The sequence below is a fragment of the Bombus pascuorum genome, chromosome 4, assembly GCF_905332965.1.
Source record: "Bombus pascuorum chromosome 4, iyBomPasc1.1, whole genome shotgun sequence".
In the NCBI taxonomy this organism is placed as follows: Eukaryota; Metazoa; Arthropoda; class Insecta; order Hymenoptera; family Apidae; genus Bombus; species Bombus pascuorum.
This window is the reverse complement of record NC_083491.1, coordinates 9,370,538-9,383,321: the sequence shown is the minus strand read 5'-3', so window position 1 is coordinate 9,383,321 and position 12,784 is coordinate 9,370,538. Positions and strand designations below refer to the sequence as shown.

Below are 12,784 nucleotides of genomic sequence, written 5' to 3'. Positions count from 1 at the left end.
GTCGTAATGAAGCCCATTTCTAAAAACAATGCCAATAAAACACGTAAAATCATAATGTTTTTGAGATACGTAATGTTATAGGTATTTTTTCATAAAATAGTTTTTTGAATATTTGCCGTTTGTTCAATACTAGTTAAAAATATTTAGATTGCAGCTAATCTGTTATAACTATCATTTGTAATTAGTTAATCGAATCAAAATCAAATTACTTAACCAAAATCCATCGAGAATTATTTGCAATTTGATAAACAATACTAGATGCATTTATCCTATATAATTGGGTATTATTTTCATTATGTTTGTTATAATTAATCTGTTATTCTCCCTTTTTTTATAATACAGTTATAGAGTACTACTTTCACTTTTTACAAAATATTTATATTTCATTTTTAGTATTAGTATCATTTTGAAAATGTAAATTCGAAACACTAGGATTCTGTCTCGAAATCGTCTTAACAGCTTTACTAAATTAATTCCATTATGTTTCACAATTTTGGGTGCATTCCATGACATCTAGTTCTGCGTAGCGAAACTTGCTTTCCTCTCTTTTACCGCTTCCTTCCACACACACGTACACACACATTCAACTCTGTTTCTCACCCTCTCGATTCATAACGCATGTATATGACTGAAACTAATTTTAAGCACAGACGCAATGCTTCTTGCAATGTAATTTCTACAGTTTAAGTCCTTCAAGTGCGATATTTATAGATAGAATGCACCGCGTGCAAAATTTAAAGCAATCTGCATTATTATCATAGCTTCAGAAACTTGAATTTCCTTCGTTAAAAACATTCCACGATGTTTCTCGTCATTCTTAGAATAAATGTGAATTGTAGCTTTGTTCTATTCTAAATATTTCATTACTTAACACGTTTTACAGTTTTAATATCAGAAAAACAATATATTCTGTAATATCTTCGGATAAAAACATGAAATACAGTGGAACTAATCGTATAACTAACCAAACATTTTTATTTACCATTTATTGCTATTAATATAGTATCACACCTAAATTTTTATATGCATATATATATATTATATAATCTATAAAATAATATTACATTCATAGCCCTTAATATATATTTTTTAATTTTACCAATAAGTAATTATTATTTATTTCTTCTAGATTATGCTATTAACTTATGAAAAGTAAAAATTATTTTATATAACCTTTTAACATGTTGCTGACCAGCGGTGAATTGCACATATCTCAATTTATACAAATAATAAAATATAAAATCCTGTAAATTATCATCCTTTATTGTGTAAAACAGCGATTGTCAAATTACGTCTCAGTAAAGTTAACAAAATATTCAATCAATATTTTTATTCGATTATACAATCAATAGCACGCTATAATTTTGCCATAAAAAACTGTTCATTAACGTTTTAAATTTTGACATACACAAACAGCTGAAGAAATATTCATTTAATAATAATTAGTACTGAATTTAAATTCATATTGTTGACCTCCTCTGTTATATCCTCTTTAATCCATTATCAAAATACCTTTCTGTAACTTCTCATCATAACTACTGATATTTTAAATCTTCTATTAATATCAAAATTGTACATCAACTAAGAACATTTTGCACTCTGAAAATTTGTATGGTCCCATTCACCAGTAGTTTCAGTACTCTTTCACGAGGAAACATTTTAAAATTAAGAACTTTGGTTTCTTTTTCAAAAAAGAAAAACACTATGAATATCTGAAAACTTATTTACCTAATAATCTTCTTGCCTTTCACGATTATCAAAAACACCGAAAGAAACAATTTCTATATTATTAAATTTATTTATACAATAACCTTTTTCTTTGTTTCTTGTTTCAGTTTTATTAGGATGTCGTAGTAGCTTTCTATCCTTTCTCAATTGTTATTGGTAAAAGCACTACAAGAAACCATTCTTTCATTACTGATATATAATTATACCAACGATAGTGAAGCACAAAACGGTTAATATCCTGGAGATTGGGCTGCATAAAATTTCCGGTAACGCGCTTAAGGGCGATCGTACTTTTTACAATCCGTTCGACAAATATCTGAAATCTTCTTTACACGATGGGAAGAACGAGGCGTCCGTAACATCGGCAAGTGTCTCCCGTAAGTAGTAAAGACACGAAAGAGACAGGCACGTGGAAGCTAGGACGCATGCGTGTCGTGTTGCTCCTGCAGGACTTTGCACGACAAGTCAGTCTGCATCTGGACTCCGGCTCGCGTACATTTTCCGGCTGTGCATGTGAGTGACTTGAAACGAATAGAATCCTGGAGGACACCAACTATGAGGGTAACTACGCGTTATCTGGTCTTATGGAGCTCGTTGATCATTGTTGCAGCGACTCATCGATCAGAAGGTGAGTGTTCGATCGTCTGATTAAAATTTTCCAATTCTACTTTGAGATCTTTCAAGCAGGTTCATTGTTAAAAATCTTGATTTGAAATCTTCTTTTCTAAACATCAACGGTGAAATAAAATTAAACGAACCTGGTAATCTGGATATTTTCGGTATTTTGAAACAGTGGTAGGTTGAACGTTACATAATTCCGCGATGACGCGTGGTATTTATACGAGAATCTCTTGTTTGGAGTATTAATGAGAAAACGGGTAAACAATGCAAGAACTTGGAGAAACGGATTAAGGAATAAAGGATACTTGCTGTATGCGTGTTGCTTGCACGCTATTCATTACGATTATGTAAATCCCGCGTCGTACGGTATGCTGCTTTGGGAACCCCTTTTCGTAGAAAAGGATGTTGCAATTAATTTTCTTCGCTGAAAGTAAATGGTCGCTCGGAATTATTTGATTCGTCTTGTTAGTGGCTGTAATCGTGTGAATGATGAACGTGGTTGCCGTAATCGACTATTTATTTTCCTCTTTTAAATCATGAATTAAATCCCGTCGTAGAAATATTATTCGGGTAATCAGAGCGGTTCATTGTGCAAATTATAATATTTGTTCCGTTGTAAATATATATTTTGAGATTGAAAAATATTTGAACATAAGAATATTGACAGAAAGTTATGGAATTTGTCAAATTACTCTTGGGAAAGTTTTACGTTACGTTCTTTAATTTAAGTTCCACGAAAACATCGAAGGAAACTATATATATTATAGTAATACAATGTTCATGTTTTATAGTGTACCGTTCCATTTTATCAGTGACAAAAATTATCCATCTTTTCATGAAAATATCGCATTGAAATTATGATTTAAGCGAGGAATTATTTAACGCATATTGAGGGGCGGAAAAGTTCCCTCTGAATCTTTCACGTGGCCATTTGAAACTTCAAGTCAAAGCAAACTTTGACGTGAACTTTTTGCGAAGAACTTTCCACGAGGGGTCGTTTTAAATAACAACAAATATACCAGGAACTATGAACAACTCGTGTACGATGAATAATCATCTTGGATGTTTTGAAAAAATATTTAATTACATTAAAATGCTAAGAAGTGATAATTCTAATAATATTATAATATAGAGTATAAAATGTAACATCTGATACAACCTGAAGATTATTCAGTGACCTAATTTCACAATAAATCATATACGCCTTATGATGTAAAATAAAAAATAAAATAAAATTTGTTAAAGCTTTTCAATGAATGTGTAACGAATAAATAAATAGATATTTTCATATATACGATTAGTAGCGTACACGTGGAAAATTTTTAATAAATAGGAACTCACTAAATTTAGATGAAAGATGACAATGAGAGCATTACTCCATACGACGAATCGATCCAAATACTTTCCTGCCATTTCTCAGTTGAGTAGAAAAACAACGATCGTATATTTTCACTCACATACATTTTTTCGACTAAAGAATTTTATACGAATGTAAATTAATTTGATGAACAGAGCTCTGTCTAAACATAAAATATTATTTTATTCTCGTATTCAAAAAGATTGAAAACCATTTTCTTTGTCGTTTTAAAACACATCGCTCAAGTTAACCATAAAAATTTACACTTTTATGTGACACAGGTTTCACGCTTTGTTACGGATGAAAAAATAATGAGCAGTAGGTTACAAATAATTTTATTTTTATTCGACTATAATATAATGGATAATTATTCACGTTTAACGTAGACAAGCGAATATAACAACTTTGCGTTCCGTTTTGTTTGCGTGTTCGTTTAAAGGTAAACTATAAATTAAGTCAGTAATACATGTATAACACAGCACATTATACAAAAAAAACCTTCTCTGTATACCTATATCGAGGTAGTACTTCTTACTTAAGGCGATGTAAACCTTTCTTGGTTCACAGCCAGAACGATATTTTTTGGTAGACGAATAGCTTCGATTAAAGTTACAAATAACCTCTGTATATTCCACTCTTTTCTACTGTAACGTTTTATATGCATAGAAATACTGCAATATCATTAAACAGCATAATTAGTACAGTAGTTTCATCCACGGATTGCTCGTATACCTGATATTCTGGGTCATGTTCTGGGTTCGTCAGTGCAATCATTACATGTACGACCATTTTATACAAAACTGTATTATAATAGCTCTACATACATAGATCTATGCATATAACACACTGAAGCCTCTATTATTGTACGAACAATAACACTGATTTGAACGCAACTAATTATAATAGCTGACTTAACTAGAACTAGATACATTAGCTATGTTATCACGTGATAGTACGGATATACTTTTGTAAAAAATTTCGCCTGATTCTAAATCTTGGTAATTCAAACTTGCCACTATTCTTCTGCGTGCATTACAATGAATGTTTTTCTTTTCTTTTCGTTTCGTTCAGGCAATTTTAATCTCCACGAGGAGATTATTTTTCGGTACAGTATACATTCTTTGTTAGAAAATACAGCATGAATTACAGACACACTATTTGCCTCTATTGTTAGGTTACAGTTTTCTAAAAATGTATAAACGAAATCACAAATTGCTACTATAGCTTTTCAATTGAACGTTAATGTAAGAAGGAAAGAAAATTTACGTAATTGAAATAAAATATAAGAATTTGTAAAATATAATATAATATTTCTTAATGTACGTAATATAATTTAATTCGGTATAACGAATCACTACTAAAGCTATACGAAAGAAATATTGGCGTAGAGAAAAGAAAACTAGCATGATCTTCACAAATCACGAACTACATGAACAATTGCGAAATGATGGTTGTTCAAAAATATAATATAATCTAATATAGATAATAAATATAATACATACAATTTTAAATATAATAATGTAAATAACACTCGAAGACTGTTTTCTTTTGCCATGATAGAAAGTCCTTAAAGATAATTTATTCAAACAATTGCAATAGTCCCTTTAGTATAATAATAACTTGATACACGGTGTATTTCATCTTAGGGGTGGATGGGATCTTGAAGGGGAATAAAGGGGGAAAATTTTCTAACGAGATAGGAATGTAGAATACAGGGAGGGAAAACATTCACGAGAAGTCAGTCTATAACTTTGTCCCACAATGGAAGTAGGACTTTCTGCGCCGTTGAACGGAAAGGATCTCCTAAAATTGCTATGAATGACGAATAGAATAACGCCATGGGGATTACATGCCTCTAGACATCCGTATTATTAATATTAAAAATTTCGTTTCTTATTCGTGACACTGAGGTTTCAAATAATAATTATCAATTAATGATCACGCGTCTGCGTTATTTAAAAAGTATTTAATCAATATATATGAATTACTCTCGAGTCTTTCAAAGCTATAATTTTCTAACTATGTGGATACTTAAAATTAAACACAGGAATTTCGACAGAAATTTATTGCTGCAAGTTTTTTCAATTTAATTTTGTTTAGAGATTGTCAAACTCTTGGAAATATCGGAAATTTGTTTATTTTATATTTTAGACGTTATATAGAAAATAAACGTAATTTTTTATTTATAATTTTAGATCTTTTTATTTATAACATTAAGGTTCGTTTTCTTCTCTTAAAATTGATCTTGAGCTGTTATTTTATTTTCTTGTCTTGAAATAGTTAGCAGAGAAAAATTTAGGGCTCTGCCTGGTTAGGGCTACATTGTTCTTCGAAATTGGCCGTGATTTCTCTCCGGGGTAGCAACCCTCTGGAGAGTCAATGATTTGTGGTAGACAAACCCACCAGTGATTGACCGTAGCAGTGGTGCTGTCAAAATGAGCAAGAATTCAAAACGTAGTCAGCTTCGTATGTATGTCATTTGTACACATATGACAAGATAAATTAAGTGCGAAATTTAATAATTTTGTGAGAATAAATTTGCGTTTAATGTTTCACCGCGATATCTGAGTCAATTTATTCTATCGTAGAAGTACCCTAATTAGAAATATCCGTTAATCGAATATTTCATTATCCAAACAATTTATAATTAATTTGCACGATTATCCACTCGTGATCTTCGATTAAAATATAATGTAAAATATTACGAGTTCCTGAAAAATTCAATCGAATTAAACTCAATTTTTAATGCTATTTACTAATTTATCTATTAAGTGAAGGATTTCTTATCTTTTCTTATATTATACATAAAGCAAAGTTATTCGTTTCACCAACAATAAATAATCAAAAAATTCGCGGTCAACTAAAATATAGAGAATATACTTTATTATAATAATTTTTAATATCTGAACAACATTTAATATTCAAATAAACTGGAGCATTTAAAATGTTTAAAATTGATCCTCAGGCAATCGATTACATGTGCTTGAATATATTATGCAACCAACTACTGTCAAAAATAAAAATTCGGATCTTTTGGTGTCCGTGAAACTTCTGGCTTGCATGCAGTGATTTTAAAAAATATATTTTCCAGTATGCTCGCGATCATAACAGTTTGCATCGGAACGGCGAGCAATTATACGAATGCTCGTACTTTTGGAAACATCATTGTCGAGCATCGCGAATTATTATGTGGGTCGCGTTCGTTTGTTTTCGCCGTAACGTTCCAGCATCACCGATGAGAGGGAGGGGGAGGACATTTTCAAAGGAGCGTGAAAAAACAAAGTGCAATCTGTACTGGCGCCGTTGGAGCCGTACATTGAAATTCACTGGTCCAAATTCACCGGGCAGCCAAACTTTTAAATTAAAAGCCTCACTAAAATTTGTCCTAATCCTGTTTAAATACAACGCAGCCAAGAGATTTGCATAGATTAACATCCACGTTCTCCCATACGAGCCTTTTGAAACTTTCGATAAAATATCGTTAACGACCGCGGGAGGAACCGCGTTAATTTGCTCATCACTGAAATCATTTCCCTAAATTATCACTATTCTTCCTCAATGAAACCAAACAAGATGGTCACGTATATTGTGTCCTTGTTACAGAATTGATACAACATGAATGACGTGTTTTTCGAATTGCAGTTGTCGCTGTAGCTTTGCAAGTATTAATCAAGAACCCAAAATTCACACAATTTGAAATCTCTTTGTGTTCACTTGAAGTGTCTCTTCAGATATCTATGTTCATCATTATTAGTGAAGTCACTTAACTTTAATATGAACAAAAGTGGATTTAAATATCAATAACTTAATTTTAAATAGAATAGCTTCAAGTAAAATAATTACAAACCAGTTCATATAAAATGTAAAATACTTTAATAAAATAGTGTATTATTATATTCAAAGGTATTTCATTGCGTTTTGTGATGTCATTGAATTGTATCACTTTTAAGAAAAAAATGTGATGTGAGATAAAAATACACGTTATGTCTCACATATATTTTGTGCCACTGCAGTTCCATCCGGAAAGATCTACTCTCGAGAAGCAAAGATACAAACTTTACGGGAAACATAGCGGTACGCGGCAAAGATAATTTCATCGTTGAACTCATACCCTGATTAATTAATATTCAGCTTTTATCAATGGCCGAATGGAACTGAAAGAGAAGAATGTATGACTAAGTGGACGTCACGGGCATAAAGCAGCGGAAAGACGTAATTAAAATGGAATGCATAGGAACGTAATGCGTGGCATTCTTTTCTGTGAGGAAAATCGTTTCTTCACGATCAATTAGACCTCTTCTGTAAATAATCGGTTTCGTTGATACATTTCTTATCAGTGTCAGTGTCGCTTTAGAATAATGATTTGTATTCTTGTCCTGAACAATTGAAAATGTGATTACGAAAGTATTCGAATTACGTGTGTACTACGAAGTATTACGTGTGTTATACGAAACATTTTGAAATATCGATAGTATGGTGTATTGTAAAGTTTGAAACAAATCTGAAAATGTACATGCAGACCACAAAATATTTAGTTTAACTCCATGTTATTCGGAAATTTTGTATTATACATTTTTATCAATTCTATTGGGAATTTTTATCAAATAATGAAAGGCTTGAAGAAATTCTGTTCTTAATTAAAAATCTTATCCAATCATACGATGCAAAATTAATATGTATACATTTTGTAAAGTTCACGAAGAAATCGTGACACGTATAACAAGCAAATGTCAGTGAAATTCTTTTAAGAAAAAGCATTCTTAATATTCTTTTCAATACCTAAGAACGTTCAACTTCTAAGTTTAACGTTGAAATTGAATTTAGCTTCTAACTTTCGATGAAAAGTCATTGAATTCTACTTCGCGAGAGTCTCTAACGCCGAGAAAACTTCATCGAGAGAACTTTCCGGTTCTAATGTTTAGTAATGTACTAGAATTCTATTGTTGAACAGCTTTCAGTGTTGAACGAAACTTGATATTTTCGGAATTGTTAATTCTGGAATTGGTATATAATATAGGATACAATATCTTTCCAGAGCAATTTTATAAATTAGTTACGGTTAGAAAGAATAAATATCTCTTTAATTTAAAGAAAATGTAGATGTCGTATATAAAAGTTTCTATTGTATTTTCAGTTTCGTTCTTTCATAACTAATCATCCCCTACAACGGGTAGGTACTAATGAACTAAAATTACATGTACCACTTCTAACCAATACTACTAAACCATCTCTTTTATATCAAGTACGTTATAATAATATTTCACTTCTGCTCGTTTCAAACCTGCAGTACCCAGTATCTGTCTTATAATATATGAAGGCCACAGGGGAAAGACAAGATAAGTCACATTTCCTGGCTTTTGTAGGAGAGCAATTTTAAAATTCAATACACTGTTAACCAATTTCGATATTACCATCTTGAAATCATATACGAGATTCTGTCACCTTCTTATAGACTTTAAAAATACCTTTTATCGTGGAATTAGCTGTATTATTTATCACTCATTTTTGTATAAATCTTTGTCAAGTTACCTATCTTTAGCTCTCAACTGGTTTCGACATGGAAGATTACAATGGATGATCACATGGATGGTTACTTTATTTCAGAAACTATTAACAATATATAGCACGAATTGAAATTAAAGTTTTTATTCTAATTGTGAATGAAATAATTTAATTCAAATCTGAGCCGAGTCAAGGGGTTGTATATTGATTGTAAGTATGACTCAACAGTATCTGGAGAAGATTAAAAGGCTTATATCAGGGAACCTAACAGGTCGTTCCCGTTTTCAACTGCATCATTTTAAAACAGTCCCTTTTAACTACCATAATTTAATGATATTAAAATCAATCAAAAAATCAAAATTAAAAAATTCTCAAGAGAAGACTCGCTATTATACTACGAATCTTTAAAGAAGTTCATTGTTTTATCAAGAAAACCAAATAAGGGAAAGATAAATGGAGATTTAAAATTTTCACAAATGTATGAATATTCTAGTTACCATATTTCTTCCATACTCACTTGACGTAAAATAAATCTTCGTATTCACTGACTGATATCAATCAAACCAATCGCCGTAATGCGGATCTGAAATTTTTCGCGTATCCCTGTGATTCCCTTCGCTTTTCATTCGTGACATTTTGTCCGTCCGTTGTGCATCAACAGTTATGCAAAAATCAAGATAAAAAAGAATGCTAACATTTCGCAACCTAATTCCGAAACAATAATACGAAAGACGCGGAGCGGAGAAACAATAAAACGTGCAGAGACATGGCACTAGAGGAGGCCAGTCAGCGGCAGTTTCAAACTTCATGTCACGGCCAGGTCTGCTAATTATTCGCGAGCACGCGAATGAGAGAAATTCCTTTCTCTTTCATTGTGAGTTGTAGGTGTATACAAACGTCCTAGGTGCACAGTGTTATACAACGCAGACCAATTTCTATTATACTACGCGCTTCTGTTATGCAAATGGAAACGCGTGTCGGGAGTGGTCGAATTCTTACACGATATTCAGAGCAAAGTCTTTTTGAACAAAGCGTAAGACTAAGCCATGCATGTTCACGAATACTTGAGAAATATATATCGATGTTTCTATGAAACATCAGATCGTGAATTTGTCCCCATTCTTTGGTAATTAAATTAAACAAGCTTTGACGTAAGCCAGATAATATTCTTCAGCAGGGGATGTTATGTGTTGCTTATGGTATCAAATGAAAATAATTTTGTACATCATCGAGCAAAGATTTAATCAAATAATAATCTAACATGATGTAAATATATTGAGTTGACTCGAAGGTACGGTTGCTGGATTTTGCTTGATTATTTACAACCTAAGCTCTCTTGCACAATTTAAATATTATTACATTTTTTTTTTTTTTGAGTAGTTTTAGACAAGAAATAAATGCAAAATGGAGGAGATAATTTCTACAGCGATTGAACAAATAATTACTGAATTCTGTTGGAAGAAAATCACATATAATAATAGATTAGTTGAAGATTAATTAATAACGTGCTAATAGCGTGTACAAAAAAGTAGGGTATTCGTTAACAGGGCTGATATATGAATAATTTATGAATACTGGACTTGTTTGTGACTGATGGATAGAAAAATTTTACTCTTAATACTACTATTAATAAGGTAATAATGTAAAGACTTGAATAATAAATTTCGTTCCTCTTTATTCGTCTTTTGTTCTTCACATCAAGTGTTATTGCAGAGAACTAAGAAAATCTAGGTCACTATTCAATGCAATTATATTACAATGATCATACATATTCAGTAGAGAATTACTATTTGATGGAAGGAAATAATCGATTTCTCTTTTAAGCAACTCCTCTATTTATGTTTGAAACAATTGTTATCTGTGATTTAACTGAAAAAGAATTAACTAATACAATTGGCATTCCCAATCACGTTCTTCGAGCTGACTCCTTTTTTTGATCGGGTCATTTAAATATTTTATGAATCTGTTTTACTTATTTCGCGCTATACCTAATTGATTTATCTTAAATGTATACTTAATTTTCACTTCCTCGAAATTTCCTTCATAAAATTAACATTTGCATAATATTTTGGAATATTAAATGTTATAAAACATTTAAAAATGAGGAAATTAAGACACTATTAAAGATGCTAATTATGAATTATTAATTGCACCAAAATAATAATATAGTACAATTCAAATTCCTTCTGAAATGGTTTATTATTTAAGAAAGTATAGTTCAAGAAGCTTACAATATTACAATATTTCTTTTTTCAAAATAGCCAAATTTTTTATTATATTCTGTCAAATTGAAAAACCGATACTTAAATAGCTTCATAACTCTGAATAAATTGTATCACTTATTTGCCTAAAAACACCGTACGTTTAAACGAAAAGACAGCGACAACAGTTTGTGTCATATACAAAGTTAATAGGCAGAGAAAAAAAATGAAATGAAAATATTGGTCTGTTTCGTTCGATTGTTGGACCGATTGAAAACAACGAAATCCAATATAAAAATTCCTTGGTTAGAAATTTCGTTAGAGAAAGCTTCGTGGGTCACTCGGTGTGTACTGGAACAAGGAAAATTCAATTAACTTTGCAAATTTCGACTGACGTATTTTATGATTCATGCGCTCACAAATATTTGCACGATATTCTATTACTTTTCTGGGGTGCTGCAGCTGCACTTTTGCTCAAACCTCCTGAATAATTGTTTGCATGTGGCTAATACGCTGTAGAATACACGATTGACCAGAGTGCAAGTGCAGCTAAATCTCGTTCAAAGGCTCAACCATCGATTTACTTATCTTTCTGCCTCTCTATTTTACTTTCTCCTTCTGTATGTTTGTGTTTCTACGTAAATATAATTATATATAGTACCTTACAAAAGCATTTCAACACTTACCATTGAAAATTTTCATGCGCATGTTATGTGGATCACATATATAAAATATTTGACATTTTCTTAGCTCTATAACGAGGCACGACTGCCATGATTATTTTGGTCAAATTTGAAGCCAATCTCAAAACGCGTATAGAAGTTACAAGACATTTATTCATGTATATAATCAGACTATACTATACTCGATAAATAAGACAAATACAGGTGAACATTCTACCTATAAATCCAAAGTTGTTGGATATAGAAATTTCATCATTGTCTCACTACAAGGAAGAAATCTGTTTTATTAACGAATTTTACATGTTTCTCCTTAATTCTCTTTATCCAATTAAGAACACAATTTGTTCGAACATTCATTTTATAAAATTATTATTTGATAAAAAATCATAATAAAAACACGGACTTTTTGAACAATACATACTTGCACTAAATAGCTTGTAGCTTCTATCTACAGTTTTTCTATTTCAAACTCTACCAATGTAATCATGATAGTCGGATCTCATTATATCGCTGTGTTAAATCAGAAGGACATATCTGCTGCTTTCGCTTAAATCAAGTCATCGCGTCCAGGAAACACAAAAGTAGTTTATCTACATGTATATTAAATAACAAAAGCTGCACCCGCATTGGAACTAAAGATATAATAGTTTCTGTTTCGGAAGTATGTGAAATTGATGCGTGGTTGTTAAAAT

At 31.3% G+C, this 12,784-nt stretch overlaps 1 protein-coding gene across 1 annotated transcript in view; it reads left to right on the top strand.

The window, feature by feature from the left end:
- Window positions 1–2,207: 2,207 nt before the first annotated feature.
- The window catches only part of LOC132906064 (neurotrimin-like), a 316,775-nt gene continuing 306,198 nt past the window's right edge, over window positions 2,208–12,784 (top strand). The window contains exon 1 of the mRNA XM_060957923.1: window positions 2,208–2,356. Coding sequence (XP_060813906.1) covers window positions 2,284–2,356 — 73 coding nt within the window. The 5' untranslated portion in view covers window positions 2,208–2,283. The remainder of the gene's footprint in view (window positions 2,357–12,784) is intronic.